A 23,136-nucleotide genomic window follows, 5' to 3' on the forward strand; every position below is an offset into this window, starting at 1 on the left:
AGTTTCAAACGAATAGAATCAGTATATTATTACATTATGTTTGCTTGTGCATTTATAAGATGTTTTATAAACATTTAAATGTATAAGAAGCAAACAAAGTCTTAAGTCTTTTGCTCAGTAGACTGGTTGTGGGCGTCGTCCACTTTAAGGTAACACAGTCGGTTCTATGCAATGTTTTGCAAAAGAAAAAGAAGAATTTCACAACCCAGATAGGCTTAGACTACCTATCGTGAAAGGTTGCAATGTCAGTCCGATTATTTCTAAGCCTTTCTGAAATAAGATGACGTTGGTGTGGTATAGCACTGAATGGATCTAACAACAAGACGTGTCTTTATGCTATCTACTGAAAGACTATGTCTTGATAAAATACTATTTCTTAATCTACATACATTAGCATTGAGCATACGGTATTGATTATGCACTACTTTGACTTATCAAATGGTGCGGGTTTTTCGCAATCCAATAATCCTGATATATTGGGTAGTGGTGATTAATATCTAGCGGTACTAGGATTGCTATTATGTTGAATCGCGCACGAGGTGAGTCTCGTTTGATAATGTCCTTAAGAGGAGCTCGAGCGAGGTTTTATTATTCGGGAAACTGGCCAGTTGGAGTTTTATTACTCTATGAATAATAAATAAGTGTTTCTTGCTAAGTCCACTCTTGGAATTAATAAGATATTAATTAATTAAGTCCATAGCAGACATTAATTAATTAATAGACATTTATATCTTAAGCGCGGAAAATAAATAATATAAATAACGGAAACCCGGATTACTTGTAATTTCGGATTTGGATGGGGAGTGTAATATTACTTTTGTAGTGGCTGCTCGTAATATTCCAATTAAAAGCTTATATTAAATTGGGGTTCAATTTAATTAGTAAAAAGCTCATTGGAGGAGCCTATATCCAAAACCTTCCATAGATCCCTGACTTGGCCCAATATGAACTTAATATAAATAGGAGAATAAAGGAAAGACAGAAACACAATTATTAGTAGAGGAAATTTTCGCCCCCCTCTCTAATTAGTAGAGGAGTTCGAAAATTCTTCAGCTCTTCTTCGTGAGGAATTTTCTATCTTCTTTATTCGAGTCATAGTATTTTGATAAGATCAGCCCACCCTGATATCGAGATACAGTTCGGAAACCAGTTAAAAGATCCGTGGTCTAGTATTGAAGATCATCACATGGAGAAGGCGCGAGCAATCGATGATTCTTTGGAGAATCAAAATCGGTAACCCTAAACCGTAAAAATCATGTTTATGATTTATATTTTCTAAGCATGAATTATTTGCGTTCTAGCATGCAATTATCTGTTTAACATGTTAATTGATTAATTGCATAATTGGTCAAATAGATCCTTATCTGATTTATTTGTTTTGTACAAGTCTTCCGCTGTGCAAGGGGCTCCTAATCCCAGCAATTGGTATCAGAGCCAATTTTTGACTCTGATTATGTGGATTAATTTCATGTTATGTGACTTGCTTGAATGCATGATGATGATGAGAGCACATTCGACGGGAATGTGCAGCCGGCGCTCGCGCCGGGGCTGCACATTGCCGAACGCGCAAGCCTTAAACATCAAAAAGTGAATTACGTATTTTTGGAGAATAATTCACGTGGGACATCACAAAGAATTTCTTTTTGTCTTCTCATAATTTGATTACATGTAATTATTATGTCTATGTAATGATTAAGCATGTTGTTTTCAAATCTATTGCAACTATGCGCACGAGAATTTATAGTCTTCCGCTGTAATCGTATTTGTTCGTGATGCATTTTTTCCTTGCAATTTGGCGTGTTGTGGTCGAGGACGACGGTCTGTGCGTTAACAGCGCCGGCGGCTACGGAAACAGCGCCAACAGCAGCGACGGCGGGCTGGCTAAGCTGTGTCGGCAGCCCAAGCTCTCGAGCTGGGCAGTTTGCACGACGCAGAACAACAGCGGTTATGGTGCGAGTGGGAGCCCTTCGTGGGCAGTTCCAGGACTCATGTTCCATCGCCTCGCAGAGCTCAACGTATAACTCTTTCCAAATTTGATTAGGATTTCCAAATCCTTGGATTCAATTTTGGAAAGAAATCAAGATTAATTTGGAAATAAGATCTGAATATATCTTTTGTGGATTTTATATATTATATTAGATTTGATTTTGTATTAAATCATGGATTAATTATAGATTTTATCCTTATTTTATGGATTTGTAGGGATTTAATTCCTAGATGAATCCTAGTTAAATTTGGATAATGGCATTCTAATTTTTTATCTATATCATTAATGTGGATTTATCCCTAGACAAATCCTAGTTGGATTTAGATAATGATAATATCATTTTATTCTTATCCTATGAGTTTATATGAATTTATTCAGAGATAAATTCTGGATGGATTTGGATAGTAATAATATACTCCCTCCGTCCCGCTTTAGGAGTCCCGGTTGATCAATTTTGGGCGTCCCGCTTTAGGAGTCCCGGTTGAGATAAATTAATAAAAAAATGCCTACAAAGTGTTAAAATTGGGTCCCAACATCCACTAAAACTAATAAAAAAGTGTTAAAAGTGGGTCCCAACATCCACTATAACATTTATTTATTGGACACTCAATTAAAAGTGGGTCCCAACATCCACTACTATATTTATTTATTACACACTCAAACACTTTTTTCTTAAAACATGTGCCCGACTCAACCGGGACTCCTAAAGCGGGACGGAGGGAGTAATATTTTATTCTTATCTTATAGATTTACATGGATTTATTCCTAGATAAATCTTGGATAGATTTAAATAATTATAATATAATATTATCTTATTCTATGGATTTATATGGATTTACTCCAAGATAAATCCTAGATGAATTAGGATAAATATTTATATTAATTTATTTTATCCTATGGATTTGAATAGATTTAATTCTATTAAGACAAATCTTAGATGGATTAAAATAAGTATTAATCCAAGTTATCTTTATCTTTTGGATTTATGTCCTAGATAGATTAGGATTTTAATGATATATAAGAAAATCCTTATTTAATTGGATTTAGATAAATTTATTTATCTAAGAAATCCTAAGTAATGTTTGATATATTCTGGATGATTCTAAATAGAATTAAGATTTGTATAAATCTTGATTTATTGGATTGTATTTTTATCTTATGGATTATGATGGAAGTGTTTCTATCTAGTAGTATCCTAGTACGATTTAAATAATGATAATCCTATATCAACGTTATCTTGAATTGTAGGATTTGATTTTATCGAACTAAAATCTAGAATAATCCTAAGTTGATTTAGATAGTTGACTCTATCTTGATAAATCTTAAATGAATTTGGATAATCATTATCCAAGATAAAACATAATTATTTAATTGATTCTCCCTTGACTAGATTAAATAATTTTCGATAATTATCCGGTGTGTTTAAATGCCATGCATTAAATGGATTTATCTGTTTATTTGGTGTTTATCTAATTTAAGTGGATTATCTGTTTTATCTGCTTATGTGATAATTATGCAAAAACCATATAAAAATATCTAAGTGATGATTACAACAAGTGCGTTGTATACGGTCTCCATCGGTTGGTTTGCAAATTTATGAAGCTAGTTTCTAATATTATCGCCACCCATCCTGTGGGGACAATAATCCTAAGAAATAGCAAGTTCATAAGGGCAGACTTCTCAAATATAAATAGTATGAACTAGAAAGTAGTTTCTAATATTATCGTCACCCATGCTGTGGGGACAATAATCCTAAGAAATTACAAGTTTCAGAAGTTCAAACAGAATTTATGAGATAGCTTGGTTTTGTTATCAACACATGAGCATTGTTATGGGAGTGTGTTGTAGAAACAAGATTTTGTAATGCTAAATCTATTGGTCGTGCTTAGGCAACATTTGGCGGCCATGCCGTGCTGCGGTCTCTGGACTATTCGTCGGTGTTGTGACCAGTAAAATTGCTAAAATTTTAATGCGTATTGACCTCTGCTTGAGGGTACAAAATTTTAATTTTACAGTTGCAAGATACATAATTGTTTTGTGGTTATTTGCGATTATGTATTGAGCATGAGTATGTGATAATAAGTTAATTTGCCAAATCTTCATAATGTCATTTAATATTTGTCTGTGATCCTTAAAGAAAGTAAACTCAAATGCCTAAATTATGTAGACCGGAAACGAAAATGGATAAGATTCTCATCGCTGAAAGCTTGGAGTTTATACTCAATGATTCATGTCCTCCATTTCCTCGACATAATTCCACGAAGAATGTTCGAGAATGCATTATGCATGTACTTGAAAAGCTCTTTGAGGAATAAGGTCAAGCTATTTTCCTTTAAGTAGCTCGACAAGTCTTGGTTAATGACGATGAAAGATGGATATCAATAGAATCTGTCAAGATGATTCGATTGGAATATCTTAGAGTGACAGAATGTTTTGATGATCTTTTGATCACTCAAATAGTTTCTGACACAAGTCATCGCCTAAAGTAATAAGAAATGACTACAAGAAGGTTTAACTGAAAAGTAGAAAATCTTCAGAATAATAGTCGTTATATTACTGTTAGATGAAAGTAACATGATAGATGACGAATTCATAAAGGCTGCATTTTTCTTAAGTCCTAGTTCATTTGAACAAAAGACTAGATATGGAAATGGGAGAGCCTGAATTGTCATCGAAGTTTGTTTAAAGCGAGAAAAGATGCTTTGTGGGTTGGATTGACCTATTTTTTTTAGAAGGACAATGACTTACATGACAATGCAACTTCTAAGTAAGAGATCTTGATCCAGTTAGGTTTTTGTTGCAGTGGGAGCTATTAATGCTCAACTATTGTTTTATGGTTGATGCTTAAGGCATCATAGTATTAAAATAATATAAGTGCGACAAGGTTAAGTATTCAACAACACATCAACTTCTTAATCATTGAATGATAAAGTATTTATAGCTCTTAGTCTTAAGGTCAAGAAAATACTTAGCAATTGTTCGAACTGATCTAGACTATCAAGATTTTAACATTTCGTTAAATAGCTTGAGAGTTTAGAAAGTCTGTTTGATGCACTATGAGTTAGAATCATTTGATTTTTCAGCAGATTCAGAATACTTATAGAAGTGCAACATAGAAAGACTGGCAAGTCACAATGGTTTACACCATAAGGAGACGAGCAAAGGGTTATGATCAGTAGTGGGAGTCTAATCTCCATTAACGGATCCAAGCATTCATCTAATGAATGGGATAGTTATGTAAGAAGGAATCTGAGTCTTTCTAAGACAAGTTTGATTAAGTGATGAGTTGTACTCATTAAAATCTTATCATTGATGGGATAAACATTAAAGAAACTACCAACATCAGTACCTTCTACAAAACACGAGTTGTGGACTAGAGCGTCTCTAGTCTAGCACATCTCAAGGTGTAATGTTGTTCCAACACGTGTTGGAAAAGTGTCTAAGAAATTGGAGTTGAGTACTGAGGCATGTTTTATGGTTTGTCCAAAATGATGTAAGGTTATAAGTTTTGTAATCTTCAAAGATATAATTCTTGTATGAAGATCAAGAGATGAACTACAAGCCTAACATCGTGATAACTCTCAAAATAAAGAGAGAGATATCGGATTTTCCACATTACCAAGAAGTCATACCATTAGAAACTTTTGCACTAATAAAATCAACTACAGTACCTAAGATTGTAAGAACCATATCGTAGTGGGAGCGTTCCACTGGAACACAACAAGTTCATGGGTCTAAGAATGTCATAAGACTCAGTCTTAGATTAACTTGAACATAATCCCCTTAACTACAATGCAATATTGGTTAATTTGGATAATCATCTTTGAAAAGGTAATAGATTCCATATTACAATCTAAGATAGACAACATGTTTTACAAGACTTGCAATACTACCTACAGGTTGTGTCAGTCAGTGGGAGCAAGTATCTTTGCAAGTGTAAATGTGGATCTCAAATGGCTAGACAATGACAATGGGTTATGTTCAAAGAGAATTATCTTCTCGCTATCGTTGTGCCAGGATTTAATCGATCATATTGTCTATTAGAACTTACATAAATTAGAATGTATGTATTATGATTGTCAAGACAGCCTTCTATAAATAGAAGTCTTGAGGAAAACATCTACTAGAACATTCTAACGGATATGTAATGAAGGGCAAAAAACGCATGATTGGAAGCTTATATAGACCTTCATGGTCTTAGGCAAGCATCTAAATCAGAGTATATGTGTTTAATCAAATTGTCAAATATTTGGAATTTGACTTGTGTCCTTATCAGTGCTATAAGCACAAGGAAGTTGAAAGTGCATTACATATGGTATTATTGGTACTCTACGATGATGAAATCTACAAAAGTTGCAAACAACTAAGATTGGCATCTGGCGTAGGAAACTGGTTGTCTGCCCAGTTTAAGATAAAGGATTTAAGAGAAACTAATTATATTCTGAGCATCTAAGTTTTTTTTTTTTTTTTTTTTTAAGATTGCTAGAAAGAATGTTGAGATTCTCTTATGAATCCTATATCTACACATTGCTTGGAACATTTTAGCATTAGAAATTCCATGAAAAGGTTTATACCTTTCAAGATGGAATTGTCTTGTCTCTAGTTTCGGAGATAGTTGTCTCATGTACGCTATAATGTGTACTAAGATTGATATTAGTTGTGCTTATGCATGACATGTGTATATCATATTAACCATGGCAAAGGACTTTGATTGAGGTAGAGAATATACCCTAGTACTTGAGAAAGGCTAGTAACTATATTCTAGTTTACCAGTCATTCATGTAATGTCCTTGGGGTTACACTGACTTAGTTTTATGACTAATCAGTGATCGAGTGAGTCATCCTCTGAATATGTGTTTACCTTAGGAGTATATTCCTAATAGCTTTAATCGTAAGTTTGAGTATGCCTATGAGTATTACATTTGGTTATGATTACTCTAGTGAAGGCTAACTCAAGGGACACACGAGCTAATAAAGCTAAGCAATCACATAGAGAGATGAAATTAATTAAAGATCAAGTACGCAGCAAAGACATTATGGTGGAAAAGATATGATCAGAGAACAACCAAGCAGATTTTTCACATAAAATACTTTTGTGGCAACATGTTCAAACATGATGTGAAATGAATGGTGGTTCGATATATCTAGTACCAATACCTGCTTTGTGTATAAGTGGGAGAGTTTTTGGCAGTGGGTATACTCGAAAGCATGTTTTGAGTATGAGTGGGAGATTGTTAGGTTTGGTATACTGAAAAGCATGTTTCGAGCAAGTTTCGCTCGAATAGAATCTTGCTTGTATACGTAAAACTCTGTAATCCACTTTTAACCCGATTCAGTATTATTCGAGCAGTTTCGCACGAATAGAATCAGTATATTATTACATTGTGTTTGCTTGTGCATATATACGATGTTTTATAAACATTTAAATGTATAAGAAGCAAACAAAGTCTAAGTCTTTTGCTCAGTAGACTGGTTGTGGGCGTCGTCCACTTTAAGGTAACACAGTCGGTTCTATGCAATGTTTTGCAAAAGAAAAAGAAGAATTTCACAACCCATATAGGCTTAGGCTACCTATCGTGAAAGGTGTTAGAGTTTGTATACTAGAAATCACGTTTCGAGTGATTGAATACTGTAAAACTCTTATTTTATTTTTCAATAAATAAAACAGATTATTTTTTTTGTCATAATGTTGTTATGTTTTACATTTAATGGATGTTAATGCATGTTTAAATGTATAAGTTAACTTAACAAAAGTCTAAGTCTTTGTTTTAGTAGACCGGTTGTGGGCGTCGTCCACTTTAAGGTAATACGGTCAGTTCTAAACAAAGAAAAAGATGAATTTCACAAACTAGATGGAATTTGACTATCCATCGAGAAAGGTTGCAATGTCAGTCCGCATATTTCTAAGCCTTACTGAAATAAGATGACATTGGTGTGGTATAGCACTGAACGGATCTAACAGCGAGACTTGCCTTAGGCTATCTACTGAAAGGCGAGGTCTTGATAAATATTTGTTTCTTAATCAATGTAGGTTAGCATTGAGCATACGGTATTGATTATGCACTGTTTTGACTTATCAAATGGTGCGGGTTTTTCGTAACCCAATTATCCTGATATATTGGGTAGTAGTGATCGATATCTAGCGGTGCTAGGATTTCTATTATGTTGAATCGTGCGCGAGCTGAGTCTCGTTTGATAATGTCCTCAAGAGTAGCGCGAAACAAGGTTTTATTATTCGGAACCTAGCTAGTTGGAGTGTGATTACTCTATGAATAATAAATAAGCGTTTCATGCTAAGTCCACTCTTGGAATTAATAAGAAGTTAATTAATTAAGTCAATAGCAGACATTAATTAATTAATGGACATTTTAATCTTAAGCACGGGAAATGAAAGATAAACGGAAACCCGGATTACTTGTAATTTCGGATTTGGATGGGGAGAGTTCAATATTACTTCTGTAGTGGCTGCTCGTAATATTCCAATTATAACTTATATTAAATTGTGGGTTCAATTTAATTAGTAAAAAGTAAATTGGATGAGCCCATATCCAAAACCTTCCATAGATCCCTGTCTGGGCCCAAAAGGAACTTAATATAAATAGGAGAATAAAAGAGACAGAAATAACACAATTTTATTTGCTAAAATTTTCGAAAATTTCAGCTCTCACAAGCTGTAGGAATTTTCGAATTCCTCTCCTATTCCAAAAAGGATTTCTTCTGTCTTCTTTATTTAAGTCCTAGTATTCTAGTAAGATCAGCCCACACTGATATTGGGATACAGTTCGGGAACCAGAGATAAGATTTGTGGTCTAGTACTCAAAGCATCACGTGGAGAAGAAGCTAGCCATCTCCAATTCTTTGGAGAATTAATTAGGTATTTTTCTGCTCCGTAGAAAAGCATGTTTTAGGTTTCAAATATTCTTAAAGCATGATTAATTCAAGTTATGAGCATGATACATGTGATAATTACGCGAATAGCTTTTGTCTAAATAATCTGCTAAATAGATCTAACTTTTATGTGATTTATTGTTTTAATCGCACCGATTCCGCTGCCAGTTCCAACAATTGGTATCAGAGCCACTCTTTGGCTCTGATTATTTGGATTTAAATTTCGCGAATTTCATGTATGCATGTCTTATTTGATTACGAAGCATGTTCTTGTGTTTTTATTATTTATGTTTTTGCATGATGAACTCAAGAACATTCGAATCATAGAACTTGAATTATTCGAACGTATGAGATGTGTGATTCGTCGGCGTTTACGCCGGGACGAATCGCACTACATGCGATCGGAGTAGGGTTGTCGAATTGAGTGGGAGCCGAGGGTCACGGGCAAGGGGCGGCGCGCCGGCGAGATTGGACTCGCGCGCGCCACCGGCCGAACCCGCAAAACCCTAGCCGGCCCCGATCAAAGCTCGACTATCGCCGACGTAAATTAGGGAGCCGAAGGACGCGATCACGCGCCGACGAGCATGGGCTCGTGCGCGTCGCCGGTCGAGACCGCGATCCTTAGCCGATAGCCTGCTACGTCGCGCGAAGGAAAACGGCGTGGTGGCTTGTCCGAGAGCTGCCGAGGCGCCAAGAATCCGACGAAACCCTAACCCTAACCCTAGAACCCTAGTCGACCCAGCCCTAACGAGGCGCAACCGAGAGCAGCAACGCCGGCAGGCGGCAGCTGCTGGAGCGCGCGAGCTCGTCGGGCAGTTGAAGATCGCCGGAAAGTCGCGGCTCCGGCTGCGTCTTCTGGCTTGACGTCGACGGAGGGAGATGCGGCGATGCCGCGGAAGGGAGGAGGAAGCAGCGCGCCATCGGCGCGAACTGCCGGCGGCTGTCGGGCGGCGAACACGCCGCTCCGGCGAGAGTCTCCGGGCGGAATCTTCAAATCTTCGTCGTGATGATTCGTGCAAACCTCGAATCGCAAGATATTGACGAAAGATTTTTTTTTAATGATTATTTAATTCATAAATTAATAGAAATCATTAAAAATAATATCATTTAATGAAATAAAATATTTTGGGAAGATTTCCCTAGATTTTAGGAATATTTGGATTATTTTCTATATCTATGAATATTTTATATCCTAGATGATATAGATAAGAATAATTTAATAGTTTCCTAAATATAATATATCTAGAATCTATAATAAGATAAGATATATGTAAGATTACATTAAATAATATAATTTAATTTTCTTCCTAATCTTGAACTTGGAAATTATATGAATTTAATTTTTCATGTCTAATTAAGATTATAAATAATGTACTTTATTTTAGATATATCTTATAGTATGACATGAATAAGAATTAAATTCTAGAACAATAATTCCTAAACTAAGATATTAAAGATAATAAAAGTTTTAATTATCCAGTCAATTAAATACCAACAGAATTTAATTAGTCTTAATCTGCCTTAAGGCTAAAGGATAATTAATTAAAACCATAACACAATATCTAAGCGATAATTATGAACTAAAAGTTTATATATGGTCTCCATCGGTTGGACTGCCAAAATTTTGTGAAGCTGATTTTCTAATATTATCGCCACCTACAGAGTAGGGACAATAATCCTACGAAAACAGTAAGTTCATAAGGGCGGACTTCTCAAATAATAAATAGAATGAACTAGAAAGTGGTTCCTAATATTATCGCCACCTACAGAGTAGGGACCATAATCCTAAGGAACTACGAGTTTCAGAGTTCAATCAGAATTTATGAGATAGCTTGGTTTTGTTATCAACACATGAACATTGTTATGGGAGTGTGTTGTAGAAATAAAATTCTGTAATGCTAAACCTGATGGTCGTGCTTAGGCAGCATTAGATATGTCGACCTCCAGAGGAGGAAGCTATTGATATGTCGGCGTTGTGACCAGTAAATTGTCAAAATTTTAATGCGTATTAACCTCCAGAGGAGGATACAATTTATTAATTTGGCTGTTGTAAGATTTTGAAAAGTTTTGTGGTTAATCTACTCAATTTCCTTACATAAGTTTATGACAAATAGTAAAATCTTCTGTTTGCAGTGCAATAAAATCCGTCAAGATGTCTTTTAATCCTCTTTCTGCCATTCTCAAAGAAAACAAACTCGAGGGCCAAAATTACATAGAATGGAAACAAAACTTGGATATCGTTCTCACAGCCGAAGAGTACAAATTTGTGCTCACTACTCCACGCCCAGCTGTGCCGGCAGCTAATGCCGCGCAAGCACTGCGAGATGCGCATAGACGGTGGCATAAGGCGAATGAGATGGCTAAGTGCTATATGTTGGCTTCTATGTCATCAGTACTCAAGCATCAGCATTCTGCCATGGAAACTGCCGCCGAGATCATGACAAATCTCGCAAATCTTTTTGGTACTCAGAATCGAACGGCTAAGTCTCAATCCTTTCGGAGTATCATGACGAAGTCCATGAAGGAAGACTCGTCTGTAAGGCAACACGTCCTCGAGATGATGAGTCACCTCAACCAGATTGAGGTTTTGGGAGGGACGATTGATCCCGAGTCCCAGGTTACTATAATCCTTCAGAGTCTTCCCCCTAGCTTCCAACAGTTCAAGCTCAATTTCGAGATGAACAAGCGGAATTACACTTTGGCAGAGCTGCTGACTGAACTTCAGTCGGCGGAGGACCTTATGGTTCAAGCTAAGGTAGCTATGCTGAGTTTGGCGCCTAATTCCTCTGGCTCTAAGCCTAGAAAAGGAAAGAAAAAGGCGCCCAACCCAGTGGCAGCTAAGAATGCTAAGGGAAAGAAGAAACAGCGGGGTGACAAGAAGCCTATTGGAAAGTGCTTCAAATGTGGAGAGAAGGGTCATTGGAAGCCAGATTGTCCTAAAAAGGGCAAGGCTACAGGTATGCACCATGCTCTAGTAGTCGAGTCATGTTTGGCTTTGACATCTACTCATACTTGGGTTATTGATACTGGAGCAACTGATCATATATGTTTTGATCCTGACTTAATGCAGGTGACAAGACGGCTACATGATCGTGAGATCGAAGTCCAGCTGGGCGACGCTACGAAAGTGGCGGCCGTTGCAGTGGGAGACGTTTATTTGCGTTTTTCTAGTGATAGATTTTTTATTTTGAAGAATGTTTTGTTGATACCTTCTTTTAGAAGAAATTTAATTTCAGTTTCTAAATTGTCTTTTGATGGATATTCGATTTCTTTTAATGACAATTGCGTTATTAAGAAAGATGGTTCTTATATCTGTCGTGGTATCATGGAAAACAATCTGTACACAATCACTTCTACACAATTTAATCAACGTAAATCAGAACTCAATGCTACATCGAAAATTTCTAAGAAAAGAAAAGAACCTTCAACTTCAATGAATGAAACGTACTTATGGCACCTTAGACTTGGTCATGCCAACGAAAGAAGGATTCATGCGATGGTTGATCAAGATCTTATTAAAGGTCTTGAGAAGGAACCGTTTTCGAAGTGTGAGTCCTGTCTCGAAGGCAAGATGACTAAGAGACCTTTTAGGTCAAAGGGGAATAGGGCCAAGGAAGTACTTGAGCTCATTCATACTGATGTGTGTGGACCAATGTCAACCGAGGCAAGGGGCGGTTTTCGATATTTCGTCACCTTTACAGATGACTACTCGAAAATCGGATACATCTATTTGATGCGCTACAAGTCTGAAACTTTTGACAAGTTCAAGGAGTTTAAGTCTAAAGTAGAGACGCATCATGGTAAGAGTATCAAATGCCTGCGATCTGATCGCGGAGGCGAATACCTAAGTGCCGAATTTTTGGACTATTTATCAGTGGCGGGAATTGAATCCCAAACGACTGCGCCAGGCACACCCCAGCAGAATGACGTGGCTGAAAGAAGGAACAGGACCTTATTGAATATGGTCCGATCGATGATGAGTTATGCACGGTTACCTGTTTCGTTTTGGGGTCACGCTTTGCTTTCAGCAAACTATCTTTTAGACAACTTACCTTCTAAATCTGTTCCTACTACCCCATATGAGTTGTGGAATGGGCGCAAGCCTAGTCTGGAACATCTCAGAGTATGGGGGTGTCCGGCTCATGTATTGGAAAAGGATCCAACTAAGCTGGAAGCTAGGACAGAGGTTTGTGTGTTTATAGGATATCCTAGAGGAACGAAAGCTTATGAATTCTATAGTCTCAGAGATCAGAAAGTGATTGTGAGCACACAAGCCACATTCTTAGAGGAAGACTATGTAATGAATCATAAGTCCAGCAGTGAGATAGCTCTTGAAGAGCTCACTCAAGTCACAACTTCCATTAACCAAGAACAATTACCTAGCGTAACAATAATTCCAGAAATTTCAACTAATACTCCAGATATTGTAGTGCCGCGCCGCAGTGGGAGGGTCTCTCATGAGCCCGATAGATACATTGGTTTGGGTGAGTGCATGGATCACTCCTCGGACAGCAATGTACCTGATCCCTGGAATTTTGCAGAGGCGTAGGCGGATGTCGATCATTGCGAATGGGTGAAAGCAATGGATTCGGAACTACAATCAATGGTAGACAAAGACGTCTACGATTTGTCTGTCCTACCCGAAGGTTGTACTGCCATTGGGAGCAAGTGGATATACAAACGTAAACGTGGACCCGATGGACGAGTTAAAGTCTTTAAGGCAAGACTAGTGGCTAAGGGGTATACCCAAAAGGAAGGCATCGATTATGATGAGACCTTCTCCCCAGTGGCCATGCTCAAATCGATCCGTATACTTTTGTCTATAGCAGCTTACATGGATTGGGAAGTATGGCAGATGGACGTTAAGACTGCGTTTTTAAACGGGAGTCTTGAGGAGACCATCTACATGGAACAACCCGAAGGCTATGTGGTAAAGGGCAAGGAACACATGGTTTGGAAGCTTAAGAAGGCCATTTATGGCCTCAAGCAAGCATCTAGATCATGGAACCAGTGTTTCGATCAAACAGTTCAAAAGTTTGGATTCGAAAAATGCCCCAATGAAAGCTGTGTGTATAAGAAGGTTGAAAAAGGAAATGTTGTGTTCTTAGTTTTATATGTAGATGACATTCTTCTAATTGGAAATAATAAAAAGATGTTGTCATCAGTGCGAACTTGGTTGTCTAGCCAATTCGAGATGAAAGATATGGGTGATGCGGGACATATTCTCAGAATCAAGGTTCTTAGGAACCGAGCTAAGAGAATGTTGTGCTTATCCCAAGAATCTTACATCGATACAGTACTTAGACGCTTTAGCATGCAAGATGCCAAGAAAGGTTTTCTACCTTTTAGACATGGCATCCATTTATCTCAAGAGATGTGTCCTAAGACAGCATCTGAGATAGCAGAGATGAGAAGAATACCATATGCCTCGGCAATTGGTAGTCTCATGTATGCTATGCTTTGTACTAGACCCGATATCTGCTTTGCTGTTGGCATGGTAGCAAGATATCAGTCTAATCCCGGCCAAGGACATTGGACTGCCGTAAAGAACATACTCAAGTACCTTAATCGGACTAAGGACTATGTTCTAGTTTACAATGCAGCCGAGCTCTGTCCTTTAGGATATACAGATTCAGATTTTCAATCTGATGTAAATTCGAGGAAATCAACTTCCGGATATGTGTTTACCTTAGGAGGTGGAGCCATAATTTGGAAGAGTGTAAAGCAGAAATGCATTGCAGACTCTACCATGGAAGCCGAATATGTGGCCGCTTCAGAGGCTGCAAAAGAGGCTGTATGGCTTAAGAACTTCCTTCTGGACTTAGGTGTGGTTGCGAATATGCCCAAGAGCATCACCATTTATTGCGATAATTCTGGTGCTGTGGCAAATTCGAGGGAACCACGGGCTCATAAGCCGAGCAAGCACATAGAGAGGAAGTATCATATCATTCGAGATATAGTGCAGAGAGGAGACATACAAGTGGTCAAGATTGAGTCAGAGAACAACCTGGCAGATCCTTTCACGAAGGCATTAGCGGTAAAGCCGTATGAAAGCCATGTTGAAGGAATGGGAGTTCGACTAATTCAAGACCTCAATCCGCTTTCAGTATAAGTGGGAGAATATTAGACGTTAGCACATTTTTTTTGTATACTCGAAAGTGTTTTGAGTATAAGTGGGAGATTGTTAGAGTTTGTATACTAGAAATCACGTTTCGAGTGATTGAATACTGTAAAACTCTTATTTTATTTTCCAATAAATAAAACAGATTATTTTTTTTTTGTCATTATGTTGTTATGTTTTACATTTAATGGATGTTAATGCATGTTTAAATGTATAAGTTAACTTAACAAAGTCTAAGTCTTTGTTTTAGTAGACCGGTTGTGGGCGTCGTCCACTTTAAGGTAATACGGTCAGTTCTAAACAAAGAAAAAGATGAATTTCACAACCTAGATGGAATTTGACTATCCATCGAGAAAGGTTGCAATGTCAGTCCGCATATTTCTAAGCCTTACTGAAATAAGATGACATTGGTGTGGTATAGCACTGAACGGATCTAACAGCGAGACTTGCCTTAGGCTATCTACTGAAAGGCGAGGTCTTGATAAATATTTGTTTCTTAATCAATGTAGGTTAGCATTGAGCATACGGTATTGATTATGCACTGCTTTGACTTATCAAATGGTGCGGATTTTTCGTAACCCAATTATCCTGATATATTGGGTAGTGGTGATCGATATCTAGCGGTGCTAGGATTGCTATTAAGTTGAATCGTGCGCGAGCTGAGTCTCGTTTGATAATGTCCTCAAGAGGAGCGCGAAACAAGGCTTTATTATTCAGAACCTAGCTAGTTGGAGTGTGATTACTCTATGAATAATAAATAAGCGTTTCATGCTAAGTCCACTCTTGGAATTAATAAGAAGTTAATTAATTAAGTCAATAGCAGACATTAATTAATTAATGGACATTTTAATCTTAAGCACGGGAAATGAAAGATAAACGGAAACCCGGATTACTTGTAATTTCGGATTTGGATGGGGAGAGTTCAATATTACTTCTGTAGTGGCTGCTCGTAATATTCCAATTATAACTTATATTAAATTGTGGGTTCAATTTAATTAGTAAAAAGTAAATTGGATGAGCTCATATCCAAAACCTTCCATAGATCCCTGTCTGGGCCCAAAAGGAACTTAATATAAATAGGAGAATAAAGGAGACAGAAATAACACAATTTTATTTGCTAAAATTTTCGAAAATTTCAGCTCTCACAAGCTGTAGGAATTTTCGAATTCCTCTCCTATTCCAAAAAGGATTTCTTCTGTCTTCTTTATTTAAGTCCTAGTATTCTAGTAAGATCAGCCCACACTGATATTGGGATACAGTTCGGGAACCAGAGAGAAGATTTGTGGTCTAGTACTCAAAGCATCACGTGGAGAAGAAGCTAGCCATCTTCAATTCTTTAGAGAATTAATTAGGTATTTTTCTGCTCCGTAGAAAAGCATGTTTTAGGTTTCAAATATTCTTAAAGCATGATTAATTCAAGTTATGAGCATGATACATGTGATAATTACGCGAATAGCTTTTGTCTAAATAATCTGCTAAATAGATCTAACTTTTATGTGATTTATTGTTTTAAACGCACCGCTTCCGCTGCCAGGTCCAACAAAAGGTTGCAATGTCATTCCGATTATTTCTAAGCCTTTCTGAAATAAGATGACGTTGGTGTGGTATAGCACTGAATGGATCTAACAGCAAGACGTGTCTTTATGCTATCTACTGAAAGACTAGGTCTTGATAAAATACTATTTCTTAATCTACGTACGTTAGCATTGAGCATACGGTATTGATTATGCACTACTTTGACTTATCAAATGGTGCGGGTTTTTCGCAACCCAATAATCCTGATATATTGGGTAGTGGTGATTAATATCTAGCGGTACTAGGATTGCTATTATGTTAAATCGCGCACGAGGTGAGTCTCGTTGATAATGTCCTCAAGAGGAGCTCGAACGAGGTTTTATTATTCGGGAAACTGGCCAGTTGGAGTTTTATTACTCTATGAATAATAAATAAGTGTTTCTTGCTAAGTCCACTCTTGGAATTAATAAGATGTTAATTAATTAAGTCCATAGCAGACATTAATTAATTAATAGACATTTATATCTTAAGCGCGGGAAATAAATAATATAAATAACGGAAACTCGGAATACTTGTAATTTCGGATTTGGATGGGGAGTGCAATATTACTTTTGTAGTGGCTGCTCGTAATATTCCAATTAAAAGCTTATATTAAATTGGGGTTCAATTTAATTAGTAAAAAACTAATTGGAGGAACACATATCCAAAACCTTCCATAGATCTCTGACTTGGCCCAATATGAACTTAATATAAATAGGAGAATAAAGGAAAGACAGAAACACAATTATTAGTAGAGGAAATTTTCGCCCCCCTCTCTAATTAGTAGAGGAGTTCGAAAATTCTTCAGCTCTTCTCCGTGAGGAATTTTCTGTCTTCTTTATTCGAGTCCTAGTATTTTGATAAGATCAGCCCACCCTGATATCGAGATACAGTTCGGGAACCAGTTAGAAGATCTGTGGTCTAGTATTGAAGATCATCACGTGGAGAAGACGCGAGCAATCGACGATTCTTTGGAGAATCAAAATCAGTAACCCTAAACCGTAAAAATCATGTTTAGGATTTATATTTTCTAAGCATGAATTATTTGCGTTCTGGCATGCAATTTTATTTGTTTAACATGTGAATTGATTAATTGCATAATCGGTCAAATAGATCCTTATCTGATTTATTTGTTTTGTACAAGTCTTCCGTTGTGCAAGGGGCTCCTAACCCCAGCATGACATGCATCAAAACTGCACCATCTCTTTCAGAGGGCACTGGGTAAACAAAAAAAAAACAACGAAAGAATATTCCATGCCATACCCTAAGATTACAGCTCAAAAGAGCAGGGGAGGGCTACCCAAGAGACTTTGAATTTATAAGGCCTTCGATAAAATCTTGTGAGTAATCCCCCCCCAAAAAAAATCCTAGTTATAGAAGCTATAAGGAAAAGAACAAATACCATCTAAAAAATAAATTTCCAAGCTTTTCTTACATTTTCCTTACCAGTTACCACTTGACCCTGTAGGCATGAACTGGACAATTCACAAGATAATTGAATCCACTAATATAATTATCATAAAGATAACAAGTACAAATGGTAATTACATGGTAATGATATCTATAAAATACGGAGGTACATAATTTACCTAAAATCACTATATTGTGCATTTTCACGTTTTGCATAAGCTATGAGATGCATGTCGAGAAGCACAAGCAAGCAAAAAAGATTTTGTGGACTATGGCCCAAAAATACATTCAAGAAAGTGATATAAATCGCATCTTATTTCATAGTTTGCAAAAACAACTGTAAGAAAAATACATGATGTCTTACCTGTACAAGGTTGATCTACTAAAGTTAAGCCTCAGGAACTTTGCAACATACTCAAGGGCCCGACAGATTATAGGAAGTAAAGCAACTGCCCAGAATTAAAGATCCGACTTATTTACATTGAAGGGAAGCATCATACATATTAATAACAAAACATAGAAAAAAACAGAGAACAAGTACTAGGTTGGACTAACATTTGAGACATGGATGAGAGCTGACGAATATAAGGCAGTAGAGTGAATACATAAAATCTTTGGATGCTAACATAGACTGGAACCACACTTGCAAAGCCTGCAAGTTCCATGCTCTAGGTTTCTGCAAAGATGGACTAATTATACGAAGCATAAAATGGTGCTCTTACAAATAATCTAGAGCATTACAGATAAGATGCCATGTTTTGGAACACGGGCTTATCTAGAACTTTACCCCATATAGTGAATACAATGAGTACAAGAGAGAACATGCAGTTCCAAAAAAGGAGAGTCGGTATGCCCGATTTGAGAGGCTCCTCGGAACAAGTGGAAAAATGGCAATGACTGCCACAACAAAGACCTGCCAGATAAAATATAAATCAACATGAAACACTAATACAATACTGCACCTCAAAACTAGCTGCAAACTCCATCAGCTTAAAGATGATGAAGTCATTCACATCTTAATACTAAGGAATCTAACATACCCAAGCATTGGCTGAAAATTGAATTGTTTGCTTATCCCAACGCAGCGATGTAGAATTGATAGGTGGAATAGTCGATGCCCCCGATGTTCTACCAGAGGACCCTAGATGATTTAGATAGATTTCAAATCAAAGAAATAAGACTGATGACACTAAATCAAAGTAAAATTTCAATCTCATCCTAGGCTAAAGGTGGCAACTTTGACTGAGACCTGAACTCCTTTGGCGAGTATCGTTGGTGCTAGCAGTTGATGATGAGGATTGTTGTGGTGAATTTGATGTCGTTCTCGACTGGGATGAGCTGCTGGTAGTCATTGCCTCGACAACTAGATCAGGATCCTGAGTGACTAAAAACATATAAATATGCTACACGGCAATAAAACACCAAGTACAACCAACAAGCCATTACATGTTGTCTCTACATATCTTATTCCCAAATGACCATAGAAAAATAAGGCTCCCCTAGCATTAACGTTGAGTGATTAGGATGCATAGATAAAAATAATCCGACCAAATCTACCATATACTCTAATGGATTGAAATTTGATTAATTCTAAACTTGTTTGACCATCTTATCATTCAAATACTCAATCCAATGCCTTAAATAAATGATAGACACGCATCAAGCTATCTTGGAAATTATGCCATCATTTATGCCAAAAATATAGTGATAATAAGAACTTTGGACTACACTCAGATGACACAAGGAAGGAAGTGGAGGACGAAAACCTGAAGCCCAACTTGATAAAAAATCGGAACTTAACAAATAAAACAGTTGGAAAAGGGCCTAAAATTTCCAAAATCCTGATTAGTGTTCAGTATAATCAACAAAGGTTGAATCGGTGGAAAATAATTAAATCCCAATAAAACCTTGCCAAGGAATAGAAATCGTACGATGTAACGCTGGTAGAACTTGCGGTTGTAGTGGTCTACGACGTCATTGCGGGAGGCCAAGTGCGGCGGAATGAGAATATTCGACCAATAATCCGCCCAGCGTGAGTCGTTGTCATAATCGTAAGCCGCCGCAGCAATCCGCTTTAACTTCTGGGTATCCTCTCCTTCCTCGCTTCCCATCTCTTCTGATTGAGATATAACCTTTTGCTCAGCTTGTGTGAAGCAGTGGAGAGATCAAGCATGCGGCTGCTAAGCTCGACGGCTATGTATCTCAATTTCCTTTGTAATTTATGAACTTTTATTTATGATTAGTATAATTATTTTTCACGACGAGTCAAAATTTAAACCGGACTACTCTATATCATATGAATCCTATTTTATAGAATTGAATGTTATTTTTTTAGTTATGTATATCATAAAAATAATAAATGAAGTGTCAATTAGTAGTTAAACAAATAGAATAATAGAATTTTATTGGGTTAGCCCTATTCGGATTGCGGACTAACTGGGTACGGAATAATAATTTTATCGGACTAAAAGTTTCCAAGTCTAACCCTCTAAATTTAGCAGATTATTTGAGTCGGCTCACGAGTTGCGGGCTACACTGACGTTTCTACTTTGAATTATGCAATTAAATGACAAATGGCAACTTCAATTAAAAAAATACTAGCCATCATGTCCAATTAAAAACTAAACGTTTCATTTTTTTAGTTGTCACATTAAAAATGAAATATTTTTTAAATTAGAAATAGCAGTATAAATTATGTTTTCTCTCTATTAGTACTTTATTCTCTCTTTTTTCACTCTCAGAACAATGTTTCATCTTTTCATTCATAGCTGAGTTATTTTCTTTAATTTTTAAAGTTTTATTATAGTTGAGTTATTTCCATATATATAATAATTAACTTAGTTAATCTTTTATATTTTATTTTCTCTGTAAATTATTATCTCTATTTTATTCATTTTTATATTTTATGTTCTCTACCTTTTATTTTTCTTTCTTACTTTTGTCCACATTATTACCTACTCACTTTAGACGTTGTATGGGAGGTGTCAAGTGCATCCAGTTAAATTAATTTCTTGATACTGGAAAGATAATAGAAAAACTTGTCATTTAGATATTCTCCTTGTACTATTAGATGTAGACACTTGATTGTCTTACATGAAAAACTGTTAACTCTTGAAATTTATTACTACTATAATTTTTATACATAAAAGTATTTCATAAATCAAATTGATATTGTAATAAGTCATTAAACCCATGTATTGCTTTGGTGAGCGAAGAATAATCCGGTCCAGTTGAGACTCGAATCGGACCAGCGGTTATGGCCGTACACCTCTACTCATCCCTAAGTTTTATAGAAAGTCAAAATCCCGATTTGGATTATTTGCATCAGAAACCTTGTTGTTTCGCTCCATCCAAATGGCGGCCCCGGTGGTACGCTTCCCGATCTTTGCGGTGGTCAGAATTCTGGGCGTCGCCCTTGCTACATTGGTATTAATATGGACCTTCCATTTCAGAGGCGGAATGGCTCTCGTCTCCGATGATAGGAACCAAATTTTTAATGTAAACTCCCTCTCTTGATTATTGTTGATACATAAATCCTGTTATTAGCTGCCTCGATTGAGTCGTGTATTTATCTGTTCAGGTTCATCCTGTAGTGCTGCTCATTGGCCTTGTGGTTCTCAATGGCGAAGGTATAAGTAATGTCTTTCAATAAATTTATCCATCATCTGTGTGTCAATCCAATTGCCTAAGCTATAGTGGATAAAATTAGAGTGAGATTGAAACATGGTTTTGATTGGGTTATAAGTCGGTGATAGTTTCTATAATTCGAGCTAACTTGCTTGCTTCAATTGAAAGGGGTAAGATTGGATTAATTCTAGTGATGAAGATAAATTCACTAAATCATGTATATTGTCAATCCTAAAGAGTAAATGCTCCCAAACGGATTGTGTTGCTGGATCCTTTTCTTATATTAAGGGCTGCATCCAATTCACTGAAATACTGTAGGATATCAGTGAGAGCAGAGTGAGTTATCGTGCGTATTTATCTCTACCTCGTAAGTTTTTGTCTTGGTCAATAAACAATAGAAACTCAGTCTGCATTTTGTATCTTGTTGCATTCCTCATGACAAAGAAGCAAGTTATAATTGAGTCCCTATTTTAGTTTCTTCTACCTAGTGTTTTGTATTTTCATTGTGAATTGGGAAAATGACTTTTTAATGTACAAAAAGAGATTTACTTATCAGTATTAGACTTTTAGAATTATGTCTTTAAGTGCTTGTCATAGATTTTTCCAGCCATGCTAGCATACAAGACGCTGCCAGGAACAAAAATTTTTAAGAAACTGGTTCATCTGTCCCTCCAATTCCTTGTCTTCCTTTTGAGCGTCATCGGAGTAGTTGTTGTGTGGAAGAATCGTATTGAGAGGGGCAAAGAAAATTTCTATAGCCTCCACTCTTGGCTGGGCCTTCTGTCGCTTTTCTTGTTTGGAATTCAGGTACTCTTAACAGATCAGTGTACTTTGATATCTGTTTTAAAGCCTTTGCTTTTGCAACTTGGCATTTAATTCAACTTTATGGTTCTGCAATCTGAGAAATTAATCATTAATTATATTTTGCAGTGGACTCTTGGGTTTTTAACCTTCTATTATCCTGGGGGATCAAGAAACGGTCGAGCTAGCTTGTTACCTTGGCATGGATATTTGGGACACTACATCTATGGTCTTTCTGTTATTACCTGCGTGACTGGTTTTCTAGGGAGGGCGACATCCCTTCAAACACATGGGACAATATCCCGCTATTCAACTGAAGCCATTCTGATAAATTCAATGGGTGTCTTAACTGTAGTTTTAGCCGGTTTTGTGATTTTTGGAGTTCAATCCCGTGTACAGAAACGGTGATAAACTCGACAGCACAGGAAAGCCGGTTTTCGATCTTTGACTTGGACTAGAGTAGCCTAGATACAATACATATCGACTGCCCTGTCTTTTTGCTGCTAAAGTCGCATTTATACATTTGCGTTATTCGGTCCGTACAATATGGCCCTGGCCATTATTGGTCCTTTTTGGACGAGGTTGTGAAGACTAAAAAGATCAATTTAATCATATGTTTAAGAGCCCAAAGATCAATTAATTCATATGCTGAGACACAAAATGATATCCAGGTTTTTTTTGAAGAAATTGGTGATTCAGTACACATTTATCATTAAGAATCTTGCCAAAAAAAATGAAAGAATTCGAT

At 36.7% G+C, this 23,136-nt stretch overlaps 1 protein-coding gene and 1 pseudogene across 2 annotated transcripts; one reads left to right on the forward strand and one right to left on the reverse strand.

The window, feature by feature from the left end:
• Positions 1-18,218: 18,218 nt before the first annotated feature.
• On the reverse strand, positions 18,219-20,182 carry LOC125188426 (uncharacterized). Its single transcript, XM_048085257.2, has 6 exons — positions 19,892-20,182; positions 19,210-19,336; positions 19,001-19,101; positions 18,748-18,873; positions 18,516-18,636; positions 18,219-18,409 (listed from the first exon to the last, which is right to left on the reverse strand). Exons 1-6 carry the CDS (start codon positions 20,069-20,071, stop codon positions 18,321-18,323), a joined length of 744 nt encoding a protein of 247 aa, XP_047941214.1. The 5' UTR covers positions 20,072-20,182; the 3' UTR covers positions 18,219-18,320.
• Positions 20,183-21,225: 1,043 nt separating this feature from the next.
• On the forward strand, positions 21,226-22,933 carry LOC125187475 (transmembrane ascorbate ferrireductase 2-like; annotated as a pseudogene). Its single transcript, XR_016130455.1, has 4 exons — positions 21,226-21,458; positions 21,541-21,589; positions 22,195-22,394; positions 22,518-22,933. The product of XR_016130455.1 is annotated as a transmembrane ascorbate ferrireductase 2-like (transcript).
• Positions 22,934-23,136: the final 203 nt, after the last annotated feature.

Source organism: Salvia hispanica, chromosome 5 (genome assembly GCF_029641045.1).
Source record: "Salvia hispanica isolate PSC_SH4W2 chromosome 5, Shi_PSC_v1, whole genome shotgun sequence".
Lineage (NCBI taxonomy): Eukaryota > Viridiplantae > Streptophyta > Magnoliopsida > Lamiales > Lamiaceae > Salvia > Salvia hispanica.